This window comes from Toxotes jaculatrix, chromosome 15 (assembly GCF_017976425.1).
Source record: "Toxotes jaculatrix isolate fToxJac2 chromosome 15, fToxJac2.pri, whole genome shotgun sequence".
NCBI lineage: Eukaryota > Metazoa > Chordata > Actinopteri > Toxotidae > Toxotes > Toxotes jaculatrix.
The window spans coordinates 5712021-5735842 of NC_054408.1; the positions used below are offsets into that span (position 1 = coordinate 5712021).

The 23822-nt window shown below is 41.9% G+C and overlaps 1 protein-coding gene across 4 annotated transcripts; it reads left to right on the forward strand.

Annotated features, from left to right (window-relative positions):
* Positions 1-1069: 1069 nt before the first annotated feature.
* Positions 1070-17442, forward strand: ankrd50l (ankyrin repeat domain 50-like). Of its 4 annotated transcripts, XM_041057320.1 has the most exons (5): positions 5033-5213; positions 5307-6141; positions 12019-12236; positions 12940-16504; positions 16573-17442. In XM_041057320.1, the coding sequence occupies exons 2-4, from the start codon at positions 5693-5695 to the stop codon at positions 16491-16493; spliced, it is 4221 nt and encodes a 1406-aa protein (XP_040913254.1). In that variant the 5' UTR covers positions 5033-5213; positions 5307-5692; the 3' UTR covers positions 16494-16504; positions 16573-17442. The 4 variants fall into 4 exon arrangements, with proteins under 4 accessions (XP_040913252.1, XP_040913254.1, XP_040913251.1 ...); XM_041057318.1 differs by lacking the exon at positions 5033-5213 and adding an exon at positions 1070-1215 and having other exon boundaries at positions 12940-17442; XM_041057317.1 differs by having other exon boundaries at positions 12940-17442.
* Positions 17443-23822: the final 6380 nt, after the last annotated feature.

Genomic DNA, 23822 nt, shown 5'->3' on the forward strand with positions numbered 1-23822 from the left:
ATCTTGGTGAGTAGTTTTTCTGCTTAACAAAACTGGTTGAGGGGGTATAAACACAGTATTTTTCCTGGAAGTGTCTTTGTCTTCTCTTTCTTGTTTATCTTTGAGATGAGCTGCACTCAGCATTTCATCATCCAAAAATATATTTTCCTGATGAAACCTTCAGTGGGAAATATGAAAGTCATTGATTCTGAGAGGAGATTTTTGGTATTTATTGGTCTGTATGTTAGAATGTAGAGAATTAGCTAACAGGGTGAAAAGGTCATTTCTCATTTCACTGTGAGTTCAGCTGAGATCGTGGGACAGTCTGAGGCCTTTACAGGTTAAAGCAAAGTTTTTGTGGTTTGGACCAAACACATTACGTCCCTCCACAGTAATCAGCACAACTTACTGGAAAAATTCAGTTAAGATTGAAGGAATACTTACACACATTCCCAACATTCCTTTCTTCCCACTGCTCACTCAGCAAATCACAAACTAAACCACATTTTCCCTCTTTTGGTCAGCAGGTGTCAGTAATTTAATATCCTGGAAAAACCTTTTAAACATAGAGGCCCAGTCATTTGCAAATGTATTTGTGTGTGTGTGTGTGTGTGGGGGGGGGGGGGGGGGGGGGGGGGGTGCGAGGCAAAATTTTGCTGGTGGGGCAAAAGACAAAATTAGTCTAACTTAGTCACTTTACTTTCTATCTTACCAGTTTTATTTGGTAAATAAAAAAAAGACTTCTTTTGTTTTTAGGTCATGTCTTTGTGTGCTAAAAGATTTCTTCGTATAATGATGTATCATGAGTATTTATATTTTTGTTATTCTTTTAATCTATTCTGGTCTTTATCTGGCATAACTGGACTTCCACAGTCATAGCCTCGCAGTAAAACTAAGACCAGGATCTGAACCTGTTGACCAGTCTAACATATCTGTGTGAAACCAGCCGCGCAGAGGATGTGAGACTCAATCCTTCAATTTTATTTCCTCTCAAGGAAGCAGAGTGGAGCAGACCTCTGAGGGGACGGAGTGAGGGAATATGAGTCTTTGAAATGTGGGCTGCAGAGAATCGAGACCAGAAATAACAGTAAATTCGCGTTTAATGTGATGGTATAGAGGATTGTGGGAGAGGATACACGTGATTAAATCCGGTGGAGTGGAGTGGTGTGTGTTTGTGTGTGTGTGTCGGTACGGAGAGTCGAGGAGAGAGACGGAGATGGAGCGCGTTCCTGTCAGGTAAGCTCGCGTTTTAATGGATTTTACGCTCGGTCACGTTATTCGAGGGAAAATGAATGGTATTTCTGACTCACGGAGCTTTACTCGGAAACAAACTGACAAAAGTGTCTGAGCAGCGCTTTGTGTGTGTTTTTGTTTACAATGGCGTCGACCACTGCGCACCGTGGTTAACGAGTTCAGTCAGTTAAAACGCACACTGGCACGTAGACTATATGTTTTCATTATACCTGTAGGGAAAGTATCATCATGCTGGTGCTGTAAGAGCAGACAGGTGAGGAGCTGAGAGCCTGCGGCGGATCACCTGTAGATTCCGACAGCGACACAAATGAGACCAAAGTGAAGCAGCTGATTGGCTGTAGTGTTTAAGGTACAGTGAATGCCATATTTCGCCAGGGTTTAGTAGGCTGAGTAATATATGCTGAAAGGCGTATAAAAAATTTAGAAATCAATGCAAAACCTAAAAATGCAACATAAACATCTAAATCGTTGAACACAGGCACTGAAACGTGCTTGTTCTCATTTCACAAATGGCATTTTGATGTTTTAGGGGCAGATGTGTATTATAACCAATTAATCTTGACAAATAACAGCTGTTATCTGTGCAGTGTCTCTGATGGTTGCCTGGACAGCGTCTGTACTCTCTTCAAAGTCACTGCCTCTCACCGTTTTATGCTAAGAAATAGAAAAAAATGTCAGTTGTTACATTTTTTTCTTTATTAAACGGATTAATGCGATATGGTGTGGTAATGAGTGAGCTTTGGAGTTGTTAGGTGTGTCTTGCTAGCTGGTTCCCCCATGTTCCTATTCTTCATGCTAAGCTAAGCTGATTGCTTCCTGGTGTTAATCCACACTCACCTTAAAGTTTAACCACAGGTGGCGCTGTTGCAGGGATGTTACTTTCTACAAGTGGTTATTTGCAAAATTAACTTTTTTTGTCCTCTTTACAAGAGCACTTCATTCTATTCATTAGAATGAAGTTCCTAGCTTCTGACACAGGCCGTCGGACGTTGAACAAAAATTATAAGCATCTGAATATTGTAAGATACCTTGTCAGGGCCTTATACCAACTAAAATCCACGCAACAGCGCCCCCTACAGTCACACTCTACAGTGGGCAGCTGTCTCTGGATATAGAGCAGGTTGTCCACTAATAGCGAAGATTGGTGGTCCTCCAGTCTGCATGTTGAAGTGTCCTTGGGCAGGATACTGAACCCCAGATTGCTGCTAATGGTAGTACCATCAGTGTGTGAGTGAGTGTGTGTGTGTGTGTATAAATGTGTGTGTGAATGGGTCAGTGGCATGTATCATAAAGCGCTTTGAGTGGTCGATTAGACGAGGAAAGCGCTGTGTAAGTGCAGTCCATTTACCATTTACCCTCACAGGATATAGTGTAACACCGGCACAGACATGAGAGTGATATCATTCTCTCATCTAACTCTCACCAGCTGTGGTCTCATATGATCTTCTCATTTAATTCTTATCAAAAAAGCAAATAAGTTTATTTCCCAAAATGTCTCTTTTATTTTTAACTATTCCTTTAAGCCAAATATAAAACAGTTTATATGTCTTATATTAGTACTCATATGCAGTGTCTGGGATGGCTGCTTAGCAACTTTATTTAGTGCATTTACAGTCAGGTTACATTTGGATTTCTCTAGGAAGCTTATTTCTTAAAGATCATGTGAACGGGAAACCCGGTTTCCATAACCAGGTTAGGGAGTTATAGCAACCTTATGTCTCCATCGAGATGTCTTCTGGGGGTTGTGTATTTCTTGGCCATGTATATGTGTTACCAAGTTTCTTATAGGCTTTTTTACTGTGTGCCTGACAAAATCTGAGACAGATATAGAAAGTATTTCTGTAACAGCAGGGTGGTAGAGTGAAAGTAGAGATCGTTATATGTACCCTTATAGTTTTCAAAATTAATCTAATCTAATGTTGGACTTAAATAGAAACCGACACGCTTGTTGAACAGTGTGTAGACAGTATGTAAAAGTAGTACTAAGTTCTGTTTAATTTTTTTTACAGAACTTGTTTCCTTTGTGCAGGTAAGCAACACACTGTGTCTATTAGACTTCAAGAAGTCACTGTGCCTGGGTGTTTTGACTACATAAATTAAACTGACATGGGTTGATTTAATTTTTGCACAGACATCATGTCAGTGAGGTGCCATAAAGACACTGCCGCTGGCTTTGGTTGCTGCACCGTTGTCTTTACAGGCTTCATGCCAGGTTTAGAGGGCTTTGTAAATACCACAAGTAATGACAAGAATGTAGACAACTTCAGTGGCTTGGTGCCACTTCTCTTCATTACTGTCATCAGTGACTTGCTAAAACGCACATCTCTTCATTTTCCAGTTCATTTCCAGTATTTGGCACTTGTCAGCTGACAGTGTAAGTGCACAACATGTGTCATCCTCCTGTAGGAGGGTATGTCTTGCTCTGAGAGCAGCAAAGCCATAGAGGTAAAATGGTGCACGTTAAAAAATAAATCCATTGGCTTATAAGAAAATCAGCTGGCTGTTCTTACTTGTTCTTTTGTCTCCATTTAGCTCTCTGAATAACAGTCGTCAGGCTATCTTGGTATAGATGATAAGCACAGCAGTACGTTTTTTTTTCTGTTCAAAGTGTTTAATCACAGTTAAAATCTGACAGATTCAGCTTAATGCAGCTGATGTTTAATTAGTCAGTGACTTTAAATGAGCAGCAGTGTGCACTCTCATCATCATCATGTCAACTTTGTCACGGAAACTTGTGACATTCCTCGTCTGGATTCCTATAAGGTTTTTTTTTATCAGGGGTCCAACCATCTTTTAGGGCTTTTCCCTTTCTGGTTGTCATACAGGTTTTTAATCTTTTTTTCTTTTTCATTGATTGAATCCACAGAATAAAAATGTCAGGGCTTTGTTACATCCCCTCAGTTTATACCCATATGATTATGTACAGCTATATGTGCTGAATCGCAGTACTTTATGTGTCATGTATAGTTGTGTGCACACTGGATAAAAGACAACATAAAATTTACTTCAGACTTTGGTACATTGCCTAAAAATTCAGCAAATGGTCAAAACGGCTCAGAGCTTCTAACAGCTAATCATCCAGGGGTGGTGGTGTGACAAATTACTGGAAGTGCTTGAAAGCCTTTTTTTTTGCAAACTATTTGTGAAGTTTCACTTTGATATTGGCAGCAGTTATCTGAATTTTATTGACATTAGTTGTCCAGTATCATTTCCTTTTAACACAAAGTTACAGTGGTATTAATGTGGCTCAGTGACCTTTGACATCAGTTTGTAGTAACAAAAGACTATATTCAAATAGAATAATCTTTTTGTTTATTCTCTTCATTCATAATATCTTGTAAAATGATGAAAAATTTGAAACCCCATTTGATCACGCAAGTTTCTGTGAGATCTTAAATCCCTGGAACCCTCAAATCTTTTAGTATAAACACCAAGTGTGTCAAAAGTCCGTTAAATCTGTTAAGTCTGTGTTCTCCTACTTTTTAAAATCGGTTTAGATTTTGCATATCTTCTAGTGTTCACAAAGCTTTATGTGGATTAATCACCTAAAACTAAAGCTTGAGGTGTAGTATTGCCCTGTGACTGAGCCTTGACCCCAGGTAACCCCTCCCACCTGTCAACTGTGGAATTGCTCACAGCCTCATGAGTCCTCCCTCTCTCTCTCTCTCTCACTCTGCTCCGCACTCCTGTGCATGTCTTTACATGCCCAGAAACACCAGGGGAGGGAGGAGACAAAAAAAAAAAAAACAAGAAAAACCGGAGAGCATGAGAAACAGAGAGACAGTATGATAGAGGGAGGTGTGAGGTATGAATGGAGGGTTAGAAAGAGCTTAAGGCGTGAGAACGGAAAAGAGAATTTCATGTTAAAGCTGCAGTTTGGGATCGATGCTTGAAACCGTACGAGAAGTGGGACAGAAACTGAGAGGAGGCAAGACTGTAGCTGTAATTGGAAGACGGAGGATGACTCAGGCAGGGGAGGGGTGAGATACAGTGTCATTATATTTGAGTGAAACGTGCTGTCAGTTCCTCTTCTTGACTCATTCCTTTTCCCTCTTTCTGATTTTTTTTGACAGAGCAGCTCCACGATCTCCAGGAGAGGCATGATGAACTGTGGTAACCACAGATCGTCTTCCTCGCTTCTGTGTTTCAAACCCAGCGACAGAAAGATCAAGACAAATGAAGGAAATTACGAGATGAACCATTAGCTCACTCGACCTCCTTCTCTCACTCCTCTTCGTCTCAGAGTTTGCACCTCAAGACCTGCAGGGGAAGGACAGCAACTGATAATAATCACCTGATGCAACACTTTCAGGAACTGCCGGTTAGATAAAATACCCAGGCATTGCCCAGAGCTGTCACGAGCCAGAGCTGTTGCCAGCTGCAGCTCAACCTTAAAGTCAGAGTAAAACCAGTGGAGGAGCATGGCACGTGGAGTTCAGAGCAGCGTGTTTTCCCCTGGATGTCAGACCACCAGGAGCAAATGAGTAGCAGTGGATTTGGCAGCAGCTCCAGCTTGCTCCAGGGCCGGCGTTTCTACTGCCGGGAATGGGCCCTGGATAAGCTGCGGCACTGCCTGGACTCCCGCTCCGTGCCAGGCCAACCGCCAGGGCTGCTGGTGATGGGGGGCCCCGGCGCTGGAAAGACTGCCCTGTGTACTGAGGTGGTGTGGCCCACCTCGAAAGCAGGACTGGCAGTTGGGCTAGCACCACGCTGCCTGGCCTCCCACTTCTGCCAGAGGGAGGACCAGAGGAGTACAGTGCTGTGGAGGTTTGTCCTGGGCTTGGTGGAGCAGCTGAGGACCTCACCTCTCCTCTCTCCCGGGTACAAAGAGATCCTCAGCAGCCCATCTGTATCCTCTGCTTTGGAGCCTCTCACCTGTCAGAGAGACCCTGACGACACTTTCAAGAGGTTTGTATCACGTTATTTCGAATCTTTCCTTTGAAAATTCTCACAGTGAGGATGTCACGGTGCAGTGTATTTAATGTGACTGTCACACGCTTGATCTGACGGGGGGAACTTTTTATTGAACCAGATTTAAGGGAAATTTCAAGGTTGTCAAATGACAGGGAGGGGAAAGTTGCCGAGAGGTATCGAGCATGGAACCCGTCCAGACGCTCGGCGTGTGTGTGCATGTATAAGAGCTTGGTTCATTCCCAGCTCAACCCAGCAAAATTTATGTGTGGTATCACATACTGTAAATGGTGATACTCTTGATGAAAGCAGGAGCAGCCGAGTGAAATTACATGTGTCGGCAGGCCAAAAAAGTGGTTTAATAGATTATTATCCGATTCACATCAGTGAATACAACCTGGTGGAAACCTGTGCCACAAGTTTCTTGTGTTTTGTTAACAGTCAGCTTCGACGTGGTTGTTGTGACCAAAAACATTTGTCATGTGTCAGTTGAAGTAGTTATAGCCCCCTATTTACAGTGATGTCATCAGGTCCGTTGTCAACCAGACAAGTTTCGATTTCGATCAGGGACATGTTGATGATCCATTTTGTGTTTAGTTAACCTGAGGAATCTAAACATGAATCCTATGAAATTTGATTTGTAGCCTGTTACTGACTGTTTTCATTACAGATTTAGACTGAGATATGTTTTGTACGACCAATAGTCTCAAATCTCAAGATGTTTATTTTACATTGACATATCAAAGAGAAATATTAGTAAATATTTAGCAGTTTTTTTAAACAATTATTCGATTATCATAATTGTTGCTGATTAATTTGACTACTTTGAGTTGTGGATGATTTGTGCATTAGTGCCTTCCAGCACATGGTGGATATTGCTCACAAATTGCATACACCTTGATATAAAATTGCATCCATGTCACCTACTATTTGTTATCAGTGTACTGACACTGATGGCAATTCATGTTCCACTGTCCTTCGTTTTGTAAATACAGCTATGATATCATGATACAGTTCCATTGAGAACTGATAAATAATGATATTGAATTATCTTCCCTTGCTGCAATGTCAGAAACACTGTCATAAAATATCCATATCCAAAATAAAAAACCTCCCACTCTAAATAGAAGAAGAGTGACTGAGTGTCAAACTCAGCTGTGGGGGGAAAAGGCTGCACTTTTTTGTTTTTTATAAATAGAGTATGATTCTCTGCAGATGTTTAGAATGTCAACAGACAAAAAGTATCTCAGAGCCTGTAAATCTAAAATCATGTGGCCTTCAGTGATGCAAAGAGAAGTCAGGACAGTCACAGGAAAAAGACGGCAGTAGCCATTCTTCCCCGTCTTATATTTGTTTCTCGTCTCATAATGCAGCCCATTCACAGCACACACAATGGGCCTGCAGCGTGAATGAATGCTACAGTGTTATTTACGACACAACATCCTTTCAGAGAGGGGAAAAAAAAAAGAACAAAGAGGTAAAAAAAAAAAAAAACTGCCTCCAGTGCCCTGGTGACCAGTCAGTGAGGTCGCTCTCCTCTCTAGGACTTTTTCACTCTCTCCTGGTGTGTTTACTCTGCGATGAGTCTGAGTCCTTTTACCCTCCTCCTGTGTTTGCTCTCCTCTGGTGTAAAGTACCGAGCTGGATTCCACATTCCCCTCAGACTGGCTCACAGCCAGCAGCTGTTAGTGTGTGGAGCTCTCTCGAGAGAGAAAGTGGCTGAGGGCAAAACGCTGCCATGTGAGAACGGCCGTCGACAAACTGATGAAACATGGGCTTGAACTGGCAGTGAAAGGGCAGGGACAGGACGTATGCCTGAAACCAGCTGGTAGCTCAATGTAGTCAGCAAGTCATTAACTCTATACTGAACTTTTATGTGCTGCTGTTCCCTCTGCCTGAAACTTCCTGCAGTTAGACTGAAAGTACCATTTTGTAATGGGATCACTCCAGCCACGACACCTGTCAGCATGTTGACGCTCTGACCCATGAGTGCTCAGCAGTCATCATCAGCCGCGACAGCGTGGCTGGTATTGTTTTCATCTTGTGAGTCTGTGTGTGTGTCATCATAACAAAATGTGATCTGGGAGACACCTACTGTAGCAGGAACTACCACAGAGGTGGTTTTGAGTACTTTGGCAAGTGTCTGTCTGTCTGTGGACAAATTTTGTCACCGTGATAGTCACAACTGTCACAAACAGACTGTAATGTCATTGAGGGGACAGTTGCTGTGTGGTTGCCACATTTTGCTCACTGGAAAATGCAGAAACTGCCAAAACACAAGACCAACACACTGCTTTTTAAATTGCTTTTCACTTTTTGACACATCAAGGAAAATCCACGCATTCACATTCTGACGTGCGTAAATAAATGTTACCATGCAAACCAAATGATCTGTCATATTTATGTGTACATGTGTTACACAGTGTATTTATATTTGACAGTTCACCGTTGGCTGATGGATGAAACAGTAGTTAGCTTTTGAATTCAGGCTGACATCGACTAGTTTATGATCCCGCGGCTGGCCCACTTACTTTGCTTTTCACAACAAACTGGGAGAAAATAATTTCAGTTTGCTTTTGTGTGTGGTCATCAGGCAGCTAGTTACAGAGAACAGGACCAAAGTAACCTAAGCTCTGCATCTTAAGTTAGAGAACCATCACCCGAGGCCTGAGAGGAGGTTAGAAAACCAGTGAGGTGATTTAAGTAGTGGAGTGATATGATCGCAGAGAGGCAACCTCCAAATTATTGCTCCTGTTTACAAGTCTAATTAAAGCTGAGGGTCAAAGGTCACACACAGAACAGTGTCCAGAACTATGTGAGTTGAATGAAGCCGAAAACATTAAAGTCGCAATGAAAGGTTATTACACTTCCTCCTTCGCTCTTGCTTTAATCAGATGACTAAAGCACTCAGAGGTATGATAAGCTTGTTGTAACCCAGTTGCAGCTGTGACACAGGGCAGGGTTTCATTTAGCTTTTAATTGCAGGATATGCTCAATGATAAAAGTCAAGGCAGCTGTGTTGTCAAAGTAATGAGATGAATCACACACATTAAGGCTTGGTCTGTAAATATCTAAAGATAAAGACATTGTGGGAAACCGTGACTAAAGAAATTTTCTAGGTGTGATCATTATTTCTCCCTTATTTATGTTGTTTTGTACCTCTGATACACAATATTTGCGTCTTCCATCTTTTTTTTAAAGCATAGTAATTTTAATACTTTGGGGTTTTTGACAGTCCTTTGTACAAAATCCTTTTTAATTGAATGATTAATTTAAAAAAAAAAGAGCATTCACAGATAATAGTTGCAGCCCTAAAGAGGTTTTTAAAAAAAGTGTGAAATAACTTGCAGGCTTAACACAGTTCAGTGCCTCAACTAACATGATATATATATATATATATATATATATATATATATATATATATATATATATACGCACACACCTTCAGGGAAAAGAACAGACGTACTATTTCACACAGCAAATCCCACATTTAATGAGTCTTAAGTTATTAAGGGTTTTATCTACTAACTAATTCATCACCCTAACCCTGCTAAACTCTGAACCAATGAACATGTTGTCACCAATAAATGATGCAGCATTTCCTAATAAGTGACACTCATTAAAATGTCCATTATGTGAGGACAGATGTGTTAATAAAGGGACTGTATAATGGAGGAGCTTGTTTGTTTCAGAACATGGTGCATTTAGTAATTCACAATTTCATGACTGTAGCTCAACAAGGCAGATTGTTTCATCATGAGTTTAATCATTGTAAAAGACTAATTTCCGTGATGTTCGTTGAAATTTCACCCCTCACTCTCTTTGCATATGTTAATCCTGAGACCGATATTCTGTTGTTGACCTCGACACTCTGAGTTAATGACCCTGCTGCTTTCATTTACTAATTTAGCCTCACAGGCCTCCGTTTGGTTAATTTGCCAATGTTCTGTATTAGCCAGAGTAAACTGAAATTTTTCATGCATTTCTGGCGTAATTGCTCTGCTTGCTGCTTGAATGACCTCTTCCCAGTGTTTTGTAAACAGTTCTGAAGCTGTTTCCTTCCCGGTAGCAGCATATTCTGCCTTTACAAAATTGGAAACGTTGCTTGATTTTCTATTGTTAGGCACTGGAATCACATTCAAAATACAGACTGTTGTTAATGTTGAGATTGAAGAGATTTTTTTTTTCTTCTGTGATTTAAAAGTCTGTTTTTGTTTTTTTTTTCTTTAAATCCGGTTTAAAGAAAAACAGTTTGATGACTAAAGGTGACTGGACCTTCTGGTCATTCTTAAACATAGACATTAACACTAATAACAGCACAGACGCACAAAGACGCCCTGTGTTTGTCGCAGGATAATTGACTTGAATTCAGCCTCTGTGTAACCCATTCATAACACACTCCTGTCACAGGTTAATCACTGTTTGTCACCTTCAAAATAAGACCCCTGTAGCCACATGTAGGTCTGTACAAATCTCTGCAAAGTAGAACACAGAATTAAATCAGACCTGGTACATATATATTTATTAAACTTGTTGTTGACTTTCTGGTTATTAAATGTGATTGCTTTTTTACAATGGAGACTAAGAGTCCATCTTTGTTAAGACAGGGAGACAGTAGGTTTCTATAATAACAAGGATTACTGTGCAGCAACCCTAACATTGTAGTTGTCAGAAAACAAAGTTGTTTTTGTCTTTGGCTCATCCATATATTTACTGCAGACACAGTAGCCATTCTAGAGCATCAGCTTTACTCTTAAGTCCCCCCAGCTACCCTCATACAACTTTCACTTTCATTGTGAAGTTTTCATTCTCCGGCAGCTCTGTGTCTCATGTTGACTGCAGGATTTCATTCTCCTCACATTAACTTGCCTCAGGTCCTTTGTCTAGATTCTGGAATAAAAGATCAGAGTCCAAAAGCCCTTTGCTATCTGGCTATCGAACTGTTACTGAAACAACAACGAAAATAATAATAAACTACATGAAAATTTTAATCAGCAGCAGGGAAGTGTGCATGGGTATGTTAGGAGAGTGTGTGTGTGTTTTTATTACCTGTGTACACTATCAGCCCACGTGTGTGTGTGCAAGCATGCCCAGGGTGGAGAAGGAAATTTCAGAGGTTATAGTAACCTGAGTCACCATCAGATCACAACAGGGTGTGGGTGCTGACTGGGCTTTAAAGGACAATTACACTGTTATTTAGGTGTTTGTTCTGAATTGTTTTACTGTTTTACAATGTGTCCCAGTGTTTAATCACAGTAGAATATATGGAATTTTCCATTTTTGTTGTCTAATCAAAGTTTAAGGGTTGAGGTGAATGCTGTCTGGAGTAAAGAAGAATGGCAGCTTAAAGCCAGAATGTCTTCATGAATATTTTAGATTAATAAACTATAGCAGAGAAGGATTGTGTTACAGTTTAACATTCAATTTTTTTTACGTTCTGACAGTTTTCCCATAGCCATTTATTTTTTTCTTGATGTTGGTTGTTTTGGTACACTCAATGCAAATCTATAAGCCCCAGAGCTAAGGTAAGATTTTTTCTAAAATGTGTTAAATGGAAAACAAAAGAGAAAAAAAACATATAAATCAGTCATTTCTGTTCTTGAACTGGAATTGCCTCAGGTCATGGCAAAATAGCTGCCAGAGTGTTGATGCAAGGGATTTCATTTAATGTCACCGACTTTATGTGCAAAAGGTCTGACCTACTGTGTTTATCTGTGATGTAATTACACTGCAGTCAAAATAAAAGACAATGTTCACACTGTTACTGTTGCTTTCAACCCCCCCCCCCCCCCCCCCCCCTTCCGCCCACCACTCCTGTGGTTTTTACACCGGTGTCTCTTCCTTTGTGTGTCTGTCTGTCTGTCTCTCTCTTAGAGCAGTGTTGGGACCCCTGTTAGACCTTCCTCCTCCTGCCCAGACTCTGATGCTGGTGGTGGACTCTCTGGATGTAGGATACGAAGTGGGTACAGGAAGTGGGACGAGCAGCTCCATCGCAGAGCTCCTGGCCACCAATCAACATCTGCTGCCTGGCTGGCTGCTGCTGGTCTGCTCCGTCCGCCGTCACAACAAGGCTGTGTGCAAGATGTTCTCAGGTATAAAGAAAAAGTAACTCTAAAAAGAGATTTCATGAATTTGAACCTTTATGTGGCAAGGCATAAAAATAAACCACTTCAGGTGCATGTGTGGTGGGGATCAGGCACTGAAAGTTTAAACAGTGACTCTTTATTGTGATGCATCACAACAAAATTATTATTCCTGGTGTCCTTAACATATGCATTAACAATGCATCCAGTGGTTATGCAACTGCTGCATAAGAAATAAAAGAATCTTGGCTACAGTTCTGATCTTGTGTTCAGACTCAAAGTCTAAGTGGCCCTAATAAGATGGAGAATCTCAGCCAAGATTTTTACGTAACTACAGGAAAAGGGATGTTTGAATGTAATTCTTGTTAAAAGCTGGTACTAGCTGGAGTGCTCTAATTATATGTTCCAGCTTCATTTCATTAACAAATTATAAATGAAGTAAGGAGGCGTTGTTTTGTAGCAGTGGAACCTGATGACCCACTTATGCACTACAGTAGACCTGCAACTAATGATTATTTTCATTACCAATTAATCTTCTGATTATTTTCTCGATGAATTGATTAATGATATAAAATGTCAGAGAAGAGAAAATGCCCATTATATTTTTTAGAGCCCTTGATGATGTCTTCAAAAGTCTTGCTACCTGTCTAAAAACAAAAAAGAGAATATTAGATCTATGCCAGTCAGTAAAAAACCTCTTTCTGTGTTGCAGGTTTTCGTAAGCTTTGTCTGGATGATCTGCGGAAGCCCCCATCAGTTCATGATGTGCAGCAGTACATACTCTGCCGCCTGGATGAAGAAGCGGCACTTCGCCGTCAGCTCACCCCTGACACGGCTGACATGCTGAATTTACTGCACATCAAGAGCGGCGGCTGCTTTCTTTTCCTCGAGCGTGTGCTGGATGGTGTGGCAGCTGCACTGGTGGGCCTGCGGGAGATCCGGGACATCCCCGGGACTCTCAACGGCCTCTATCTGTGGCTGTGCCAAAGACTGTTCCCCCGGGGGCTCTTTGTGTACGTTAGGCCTCTCCTTAATGTGCTCCTAGCAGCCCCGAGGCCCCTCACACCCCAGCAGCTGTTCACAGCAGCTTGGACTCATGACACCTTGCTCAGCCTTCAGGACTTTCAGAACAAGCTCCGAACCCTCTCTCCTCTCCTGATCGACGGCCCTGGGGGCACCAAACTGCTTTTTCACGCCAGCTTTGCTGAGTGGCTAATGGATGTGAAGTATTGCACACAGAAGTACCTGTGTAGCAGAACAGAGGGTCACAGCATGCTCGCCATGGCTTTGACTCTGCAGGGACCCCACTTGGACATTGAGGACACTTGCCAGCTAGCCACACATTTAGTTTGCTCAGGTCACCATAAAGATAACCCTTCACTACTGGCACTATGGATGCTGTGGGCAGATGTGCCTGCTCTTACTCCTAGCTGCAGCCGTGCCCTCGCCACATCTTTAAATCAGCCTGCTGTTCTGGTCAGTCAGGAAGTCCTTCAGCTGTTAATGAGGACTGGGCTCATATCTGCAGCCTGTTTTTCGAATGCAGACTCAAATGTTGGAGTTCTATGTATAGATGAAGAGGGAACTAATTTACCACAGGCATTTGAAAGAGAGGTGTCTGTAAAGAAGCTGATAAACAGTGGGGTGTCTGTAAACCAGCTACGTTCTACAGACGGACAGACATTGCTTGCCAGTGCAGCCCATGAGGGCTCTGCAAATGTAGTCGAACTTCTCCTGAAACATGGATCTGATCCGCTGATCAGTGACCATCAGGGTCAAACGCCACTGTCCTTGGCTGCCAGGCAGGGCCATGTCAAAGTGTTATCTGTGCTTCTGAAATGGGCCAAGAGCCAGGAGCCAGAAACTACAACACAGATGATGGAGCACGTTGACAGTGAAGGCTGGACAGCTCTGCGCTCTGCGGCTTGGGGAGGACACAGCGAGGCTGTTCGGCTTCTTCTGGATGCAGGGGCAGGTGTGGATGGATGCGATGGTGAGGGCCGGACTGCTCTCAGAGCTGCTGCGTGGGGGGGTCATGAGGAAATTGTTCTAACCCTGCTGGACTATGGGGCACAGGTTGACAGAGCTGACAGCAAGGGCCGCACTCCGCTTATTGCTGCTGCCTATATGGGACATCATGAAGCTGTGGAGATACTGCTGGACCATAATGCAGAAGTGAACTTAGCTGATGGAGATGGGCGCAGTGCTCTGTCAGTCGCTGCCATCTGTGCCCCTACAGCAGCGGGGGTCAAAGGTTATGGTGAGGTAGCAAGTTTGTTACTGGAGCGTGGAGCTAATCCAGGACACAGAGACCATGATGGCATGACACCACTGCTTCTTGCAGCCTACGAGGGCCATGATGAGATAGTTGAACTTCTGTTAGAAGCCGGTGCTGATGTGGATGAGACTGCTGGCCCAGATGGCAATGTCCCTGCAGCAGCAGCTGTTACTCCTCTACTGGCTGCTGCAGCAATGGGTCACATGAAGACAGTATCTCGTCTGCTTTTCTGGGGAGCAGCTGTGGATGCCATTGATTGTGAAGGCCGGACGGCACTCTGCCTGGCAGCAGCAAGAGGCAGCACCGAGGTTGTCCGTGCACTGTTTGACCGAGGACTGGACGAGAACCACAAGGATGACCTCGGCTGGACTCCACTGCATGCTGCTGCTTGTGAAGGCCATCGGGCTGTTTGTGCTGCTTTGACAGAGCAAGGCAGCATGGCACGTGTCGGAGAGATGGACATTGAAGGACGCACCCCTCTTATACTGGCTGCCCAGGAAGGTCACTGGAGCACTGTCAGACTGCTGTTGGACAGACGTTCTCCCATTGACCACAGGGCCTATGATGGGCATTCGGCCTTGAGTGCCACCCTCCTGGAGGGCCATGCTGAGGTAGCAGATCTGCTTATGAGGCGAGGGGCTGATACTGATGTCCGAGACGCAGAGGGAAGGCCTCTGCTCTACCTCCTGGTCTTAGAGGGTCGCCTTGAGATGGCTACTCTCCTAATAGAAAAAGGAGGGGTGCCTCTGGAGTCCCGAGACTCTGAGGGCCGTACAGCGCTTCATGTGGCTTCCTGGCAGGGATGTGTGGAGATGGTAGACCTACTTTTGAAGCATGGGGCAAATCCCAATGCACAGGATACAGAAGGGAGACCACCGTTGCATTCAGTGGCTTGGACAGGACACGCTCAAGTAGGACATCGTCTCCTAGAGGCCAGTGGTGTCAACATAGACCTTGCTTGCCACCAAGGGGCAACAGCTCTGAGTATTGCTGCCCAAGAGGGACATACTAACATTGTTGTAATGCTTCTGGAAAGAGGTGCAAATCCTGATCACATAGATAAATATGGCCGTAGTCCAGTAAAAGTGGCTGGGAAACACGGGCACTTTAACATTGTCAGGCTCTTGGAGAGCTACGGAGCCAAGCCATACCCAGGCCTGTTGCCAAACTCTAGTACAGTCTCCCCTGCAAAGCTCAACAAGATCCTCTCCTCAGGCATCTCAGAGAGTAATGGAGGTGAAGTCACAGCTGCTACCTCTTCCTCCTCTGTATCTTCTCCTGGCTCCACTGCAGAACGATTCCACTCCATGCAGAGCTCTCAAACCTCATCTACCTGCCACTCGCTGGCCACGGTGCAGACAGTGCCAGCTGACAGCCTCAACTTTATCCAGCAGATCCAACAACACTCACTGCCTCGCAGCCGTAGCCGTCCCTCCACCCTCCCTCCACCAGGGAGCTCAGGCATGGGCAGCCACCATGGAAGCATCCAGAGGCATCCCAAAGGCAGCCCTCCCACTGTTTGCACAGTCACTACCATGGCACACAACTGCGAACTGCCTCAGAAAGGCTTGTCATCTAGACTTGAATATCATGACAAATTGAACGAACAAAATTCACACTTAATAAAAGCAGACAGGACTACTTACACTGGCGGCAAATGGCACTCAGTCATGGCTTCCCTTGGGATAATGCCAGGGCAGGACAGTCCTGCTGTAGGTGCTAAAAACAGAGAGAACCCTCCTCTGGGTTACCCATATAGGCTGCAAAGCCCACTTCAAGGGGAAGCTTGGGATTCTCTACCCCAGAAAAACATTTTGCCCCCTGCTTGCTACAGTTTTACCCCAGTCCCACCTTGTAGTGCCTTGCAGGAGGACGTTATGGTCGCAATGACGACCACAGACCCACAGCTTAATCTGAAGCAGGCCATCAAACTGCAGTTTGAGGGTCCCACCAGTGCAGCCTTATACAAGCGAGAGACACCCCTGTGACTGGTGCTCAAGTAAGAGACTAAAGTTAGCTAATAATAAATCTTAAATCTACATTTTAATGACAACATCTATGTTTTAGGTGGAGTTGGACATTTTTGCAGTTGAAGGAGGAGGCGGTTTTCACCATGTACAATGACTTTCTGGGTTCTGATGAGAGAAGAAGTGATCTCTTTCTTCACCCCTCTTCAGAAAACAAGAGGAAGAATGAACTGAATAACATCAAAGCTTACGTTCCTGCCTTTCCAATGCCTGTTTTGTGTGTTGAGCAGGGCTCTCACAGACAAGATTATGCATATTCATTTAATGCATAACTCTGTTCATTTACAACGCAGACCTTATTTTCCCAATGTACTCATAATTTTTGTCAGCACCAGTTTATCATTTACTTTATTTGGCCCCAAAGGACTAAGTCTAGAGTCATACAAAGGTTTGTAAGACTTTATCCACTCTACAGTGAATAACACTCACTACTATGGACAAAACTGTCTAGGTTGGGTTATATTTTAAATTATTTTTGTTTAGTAAAGTTCCCTTTTTGAAACCGTAAACAATCTTGTTTAAGAGCTTTAGGTTTGTGGCCTTGATCTTTATTGCAGCATTTTATATTTACTGTAAACTGGTCTTCATCCCTCATATGTCCATTGCTGACAACCAAAAGCAGTTTGCATAAAAGCAAGCCTACCAAAGCCTGACCCAGCGTGGGGTTTATGATACAAACTACAAAAGACAGCCAAGTTTACTGAACCAGCTTGGCTCGTTCACAGCTTGTGTGTCTGTGAGCAAGCAGGAAGGAAAATTAGAATTGGACCATAAAAACTGAGGATGGATGTGGGAGGGATAGATGTAATTCCAAACTTGTATGTGGCCTAAAGAAATTTCTAGTTCTTTATCATTTTTCATTGTATTAATATTTAATTACATTCATTAATTAAAATGGCAAACTCTGTCATAAAAGTGTCTACCTCTGCTGTCTTCTTGTTTTTAAGTGTGTACTCTAGTTGTATTTCATGCACTTATGCACTACAACTAAATGTCATGGATAGCTTCTGATGTGGAAGCAACATGCAGAGATGAAAGTCTGGCAGCCGCCTGATGGTGGCCACCTGGGATTTAAGAATCAAGCGCTTTTGGACTGTTTTAAAACTTAAGAAACGAGGGCTCTGCAGGCAGGTCCCTGTGATTGGTCCCCCATGAATGAATGAAAGTTTGGCTTTATTATTTAATGCTTCCATTGGACCTGAGTGTTCAGAGTAGGCCTGCACAATTAATCGTATTTTCATCGTCATCGTGATGTGAACGTGCGTGATAAACACATCGCAAAAGCTGGTCTGAAATGCGATAAGTTTTGTTTACATGTGCCATGCTTTTGCTGACATTTGGCCAATCAGATGCAGCCCTGAACAGAAACAGGTTAAAGAAGGTTAAACCTCCTCTATAGCTGACTGGCAAAAATTGAGAAACGTTGTGGAACAAAAGCTAATCCAGATGTTGCATGGGGCTTCGGCTTTCTACAGCCAACCACACAATACAGGTGTTGCCGCTGACATATATTTCTGTTTCTGTGGTGACTGCACACAGAGTTTGAGGCTGAATGTTGCTGTATGTTACACTGAATTCTTGACCATGTCTGTGACAGCCATACATCAGCGTTTTCAAAGAAACTAATTTTTCCCTTTCCACATATTTGAAGAACATTTTGAAAAGCTCAGTTTCAGTTGTGGAAAATGTCAGCATGGTGTGACAGGATGTGCTTTAAAATCATATGCATTAGTGCAGACGTTATTGGGGGTTTTTTTTAAGTTGTACTCTGCAACCAGCTGAGTGTACTGTACTTTATTTTAGTGCCATATTCAGCACTGTCACCAAGGTGACCAAGAGATAGAACTGTGTACATGCTGTGCACTCACCAGGAACACCATACTAATACTGATACTTCCTCCCTTTGCTCTCAAAATAACCTCAGTTGTTTGTTGCATGGATTCCACCAGATGTCGGATACATTTCTTTGAAATTCCGCTCCATGTTGACATAATTACATATTATCCTGATGGTGAATTGTGGCCATGAATAAGCACCTGTATAGGTGTTCCTAGTAAAGTGCTCAGTGAGTGCATGCATGTATGCATAGGTGAGTCACTTTACGCCAAGATGTGCTGACAGGTGCATTACTGCTTTTTTAAGGACAAGTGTCCTTAAAAATAAAAGATTTTAGCTCAAAGTCAGTAGCTTTCAACTACTCTGCTCTGCCTCTCTTTTATCTCTCTAAAAGAGACATGAGTTTACACTGTCTTTAACACAAGGACTGGTAAGTACAAACGCAAACTTGTTTTGGAAATGTGTAATATTTGTGAAAGGAATCACATGCTCTACTTTGTAGAGAGGATCCATATGTAAACACCACATGCACAGAGACATTTAAAATAAACAGGCCTATATTACAGGGGAGGAATACAGTGATACTTTTTTTATTTGCTTGACACTGTGAGAAACGGAGACTATGAGCCTGTTACACCATACAAATGCACTTTGCTCTGTACATAATCTGGTAAATTTATGTTGGTGTGTTGTGCGTAGGAGCCCAGTCATTTCCATAATTCTTCCTCCACAGCTCAAGTGTGAATTAAGGCAACATCAATGAACACAGGGAGCACAAGGTAAAGGCTGATGTTACATAAATGCATTAATCTTGAATTCTTACAGTAAGCAATGCTTGCTCCTTACTGACAAGTATAGAATTTGTTTAATGAGTGTACTTTGGTTTGAACATTTCATGTGTTGGTTGGATAAAAAAAATATTTATTTATTTATTTGCCATTCAACAGCAAAATAAGTTTAAATAAATTTAAAGATCCATTACTTAAGCAGCTTGTGTGAGAGTTAAGGGTGCTCTTCTTTCTTGGTATTGGTATTTCTTGGCTCTTCTTTCTTGGTCTAGAAGAGCTGCAACTGGTGAGTAATGGATGGGTATTTAAAAAAAGCTAATGTAAGATTTTAATTTTTTTTCAGTGATTCTGATGCATGGTCATAATTTTGGACAATGTCAGGTGATTAAAAAAAAAAAGGTTAGATTGTTTGGGAGCACGCAAACTGTAAATAAAAGATAAGCGCTGATTATACAATTGGCCCAGTGAAATGAGAAAAGCGGTCAGTTTACTGAGGAACAGGAAAACTGAATGACAGATTGAGCAGCTGGGTAGGAAACAGGGCGGCTCACTGACTGGAGAACAATGGAGAAACAGGATAGGAAACAGCTGATGGGAAACAGGTGGGAACTGCTGAGATGGAAACAGGAAGATTTACTCTGCAGAGAAGGAGACGTAATTCACAGTGAAGAGAGCAGAATGATCTCAGACAAAGAAATGGGGACTGGGGTCTTCTGCAGGTCTAGGGGTCCAGCCAAGGGTTGGCTTCATAGGTATAATTAGCATACACCTAGTACGTCCATCTAGTGGACGTTGCAGGAAATACAATAGGTGACTGCGCGTCCCCACAGGCGGGTTTTTACCCGCAATGCTGTACATAGATTTTGTTTAACTGGAGTTTTTTCTTGACTCCGAGAGAAACTAGAGGCCGTTTGTCACAATAATGTTTTGTATAACAGTCTGAACACTGAGGAGTATCCACGTGTTCACCTGCACAAATGCACTCAGGTGAGTCGGCGTCACGCTATGAAAACTAAAGTTAGCACGCTGAATACTCTCGAAGTTTCACGCGTTTTTTAATTTTTGAATCTCATACAATAAGAGCGTCGCTGGATGTTTAGTAGACATGGCCAGGTAAGCATCCTGTCTTCAAAGTTTGAAACTTAAGCAGCTACTCAGGCAGCAGAATAGTGTCCTGCATTGATCAGCACCTAAAAGCATCCTATTATGTTAATATGTTGGAGGTGTTTTGCTAAATAAAACAGTAAAACTTTACTTCTTGTATCTGTAAAAACAGACTGGATTGGAGGAGCGGCAGATCAGTTTTTTTCACTCATTGTTTGTATTTGAGTGTTGAGTATGTTTGACATGTATGTATACATGATTTTGTATTTATCTCATCTAAACATATCTGTCTGCACAGTATGGAAGCAGACTGTAATGAATTTAATATTGGTTTATGTGCTAATTTGTTTTCACCTCAGACAAGCTGTTGTGACCAAATGCAGTACTGTTTTTTGTTTGTGTTTCAGACCCACTTGTAATTAAGGCAAAACAAAACATGGCTCAAAATCACCAAAGAATGACTTGATTACGGGTATATAATGTTTTTTGTAGACTCAAGCACACCACACTTATCTCAGAACAAACAAACTACCAAGCAACAATATTCCTTGTGAAAAATCCTCAGTATATCTAGCTCAGCCATTTTATTTCAAACGGAGGACAAAATTAGTTAGATTAGAATTTCATAAACCTCATTATGACAATGGCTGTTTCACATAAGGCTGTGTGGTATTAGTCATAACCTATTTTCCTATAAGACCCTGCATTTATACCACATCCTAAAGGCACTTGTGTGGGTGATGGGGGGGGGAAAAGTCTGCACACATGAAAGCAACATCTTGTAGTCTGTGTTGACAGTGCTGACTTTTGAGGGGACGAGGGGAGTCCAAAATGGTGGACATTAGTATCTTAACTGTGTGACAATATCTAATTTTCTAACCCTCTGTGGAGGGTTGTGGAGTGAGTGGGTGCAGGTAAAGAGGAGGGTGGTTCTGGGACACCGTGAGACACTGTTGAGCCTTCTCAGTGATGTGTGCCCAGCTCACTAAACCATGAAGCCATTGCACACATATTCATATTGAAGCCACATTCTTTTATTTGGTAAGACAGGTTAAGTGACATGTGTCAGGGAAAGTTTCTCATACCCACGGGGTTGCTAACTAGTGGTTATACTGGTAAGTCTAGTGGACCCAGGTATACAGTGAGAGTGGCTGTACAACTTGAGTTGGCCATGGCATTCAAATGAAACTGCAGTTCAGGCCAGCTGAGCCAGCCCTGGAATGTAAATATGAATGTAAATATAAGGCTGGATCAAGTCACAGTGTTGGCAGCTTTAATGTAGCACAACCTATTACACAAGGATGTGCAACTGAATTTCACTGTTCCATTTTCTGGTATCACTGAACACCACGACTGTACAAAAACATTGGTTGTCAGATGCCCTCAAAGTCATTTTTCACTCTACTGTGTAGAATATATTTCAGCAGACAGTGATTGTTGTGTTCTGTTAAGCAGTCATAGCACATTTTGGAGCTATGTAGCTAGCACTGAGAGGGGAGCGCTGGGCTGCTGATTAACTGCTGGTTTGATCTGTGAAGAGGTCGGTGTATGAATCTCTCAGATGTGCCGGAAATTAACTTAAAATGCAAACAAAGCTCTTATGTTATTCTTCACTTGGCAACAGATATGAATAAGTGGGTGTTAGACCCAAGAGATTCCTGCTTCAGTTCTGTCTGTGTTCGAGTTCATTTTGTGCTTATTAATTTTCATCAGTGTTAAATTCTAATTGTGGTTGGTGCAGAATGTAACTCATGTTTTACCACTAGTGTAAGAGATACCTGGCATATTGTGTCAAGCAAATGACATGACTGTTTAAGTTAATGGCTAATGTGAAACGAGCTGTAGAAAATGGCCAATGATAATTTATTGAAAAATAATCAACATCTCTCCATTTTGTAATTTAATTTGTAGATGTAATATTCATATATGACAATACTCCAACTCCACACAAATTTATTATTAATATTTTTCAGATATCCCAAAAGACATTTAAAATATGTCTGTAATGTTAGTTAATTGTTACAATAGAAATTGTGATATGCTTAAGCTACCTTTTAGGCTGTTGTGGCTCCACCATTATATTTCTGGAAAGACTTGTAATTTTGCTGCAGAAGGCCTGTAATTTTGCTGACACCCCTGGTGATAAGACTTGATAATACCAGGATTCACTATATTTTTTTTTCCTGTCATATAAGACAAAACAAGACTAATGAGGAAAAGATCATAATAAATAGACACAAATTGCAGCCATCATTTTTTTTAAAATTTACTGTTAACAACAGTAGATCTCTCACTTCTATGCTGTAGTCAAGAAAACAAAAAGGATAACAGATGAAACCAGTTTGTCTTTTGCAATAATGGCTGACACCCACACTGTGCACCCTGCTAGTGAATCAGGTCTGCGATGTGTCACGGCTTAATCTAAGAGAGCACGAGAGCATTGAAACATTTTGGATGTAATCCAAGTGGTAGAAAAGCACACCAATTTTACTTAAGTAAAAGTAGCGATAACACAATTTAAAAATAAGAAAAACTCCATTTCACATAAAAGCATTGAATGAAAAATTCTTTACTTAAAAAACGTTAAAAGAAAGTTGTGAAATAGTAAGTAAAAGAATGGTCTCTGTCACACTTAAATTATTGATGTGTGGACATCCAAGCAGTGTTTGAGGTTCTTCTGACTCTTTTATTATACTGTTGGGGTTTAAACTACATTATTATGCCCTTTTGTTGCTGTCTGGGGAAAAAAAACTCTTATCTCAAGGAGTGTTATATTTATAGATCTGTGGAGAGATTACAGTACATGTTCTTGCAGATGTTTAAACTGTCTAACTTCTTTTCATTTTCAAAACTAATTAGATAATTTCAAAAAATGCATTATTGAAGCACAAACAAGGCTGGCATGTTTTAGTTTACCTGACAGCAGGATTGTGACTTTATCTCATGCTGAATGTTAAATGTTAATTTAAAAATTAATGAGGAACCTCAGCTCTCAGATAAATGTAGTGGAGTAAAAGGTACATAAATTTTCTGAGTCACAGTGGAGTAAGAGTAGAAAGTATCCCAAAGATTAAATACTCTAGTAAAGTACTATTATTATAAAATATTATTATAAAATACTATTATTGTGAATATATCATACTGTATTTAATATCCTCACACCCTTTCCTGACCCTAAATAAGCAATGGTCTCCTGAATGAAACATCTGCTATTAACAGACACATTTCACAGAGGAGAATTTGGATGGAAGTCTGGTTTCACTGCCAATGATTCAAACACGCTGTACTTTCTGGCATCAGTGTATCCACGTGTTAAATGCAGAATCCATCAAAGAGTGGTGGATGTACATGACAGACACTGCTGGTGAAAGAAAGGAGTGGGAGGACTGAGGAAAAAAAAAGCCACCAAGCTCCACTCATCAGTAAAATGCAGTGACGGCATGAAAAATTGCAGAATTTGCAGGAATAACTGAAGCCAGTCGTGACAAGATTCCAGTGAAACAGTTAAGCCATTCTCGTTTCAACTCATGAAAATAAAAACGCCACACTGGAGAAGAAAGTG

Coding starts and splice junctions, on each gene's coding strand:
- ankrd50l (XM_041057318.1), top strand. CDS start 5,693: ATGTCAGACCACCAGGAGCAAATGAGTAGCAGTGGATTTGGCAGCAGC. Junction 6,142..12,018: donor CCTGACGACACTTTCAAGAG/GTTTGTATCACG, acceptor TCTCTCTCTTAG/AGCAGTGTTGGGACCCCTGT. Junction 12,237..12,939: donor TGTGTGCAAGATGTTCTCAG/GTATAAAGAAAA, acceptor TCTGTGTTGCAG/GTTTTCGTAAGCTTTGTCTG.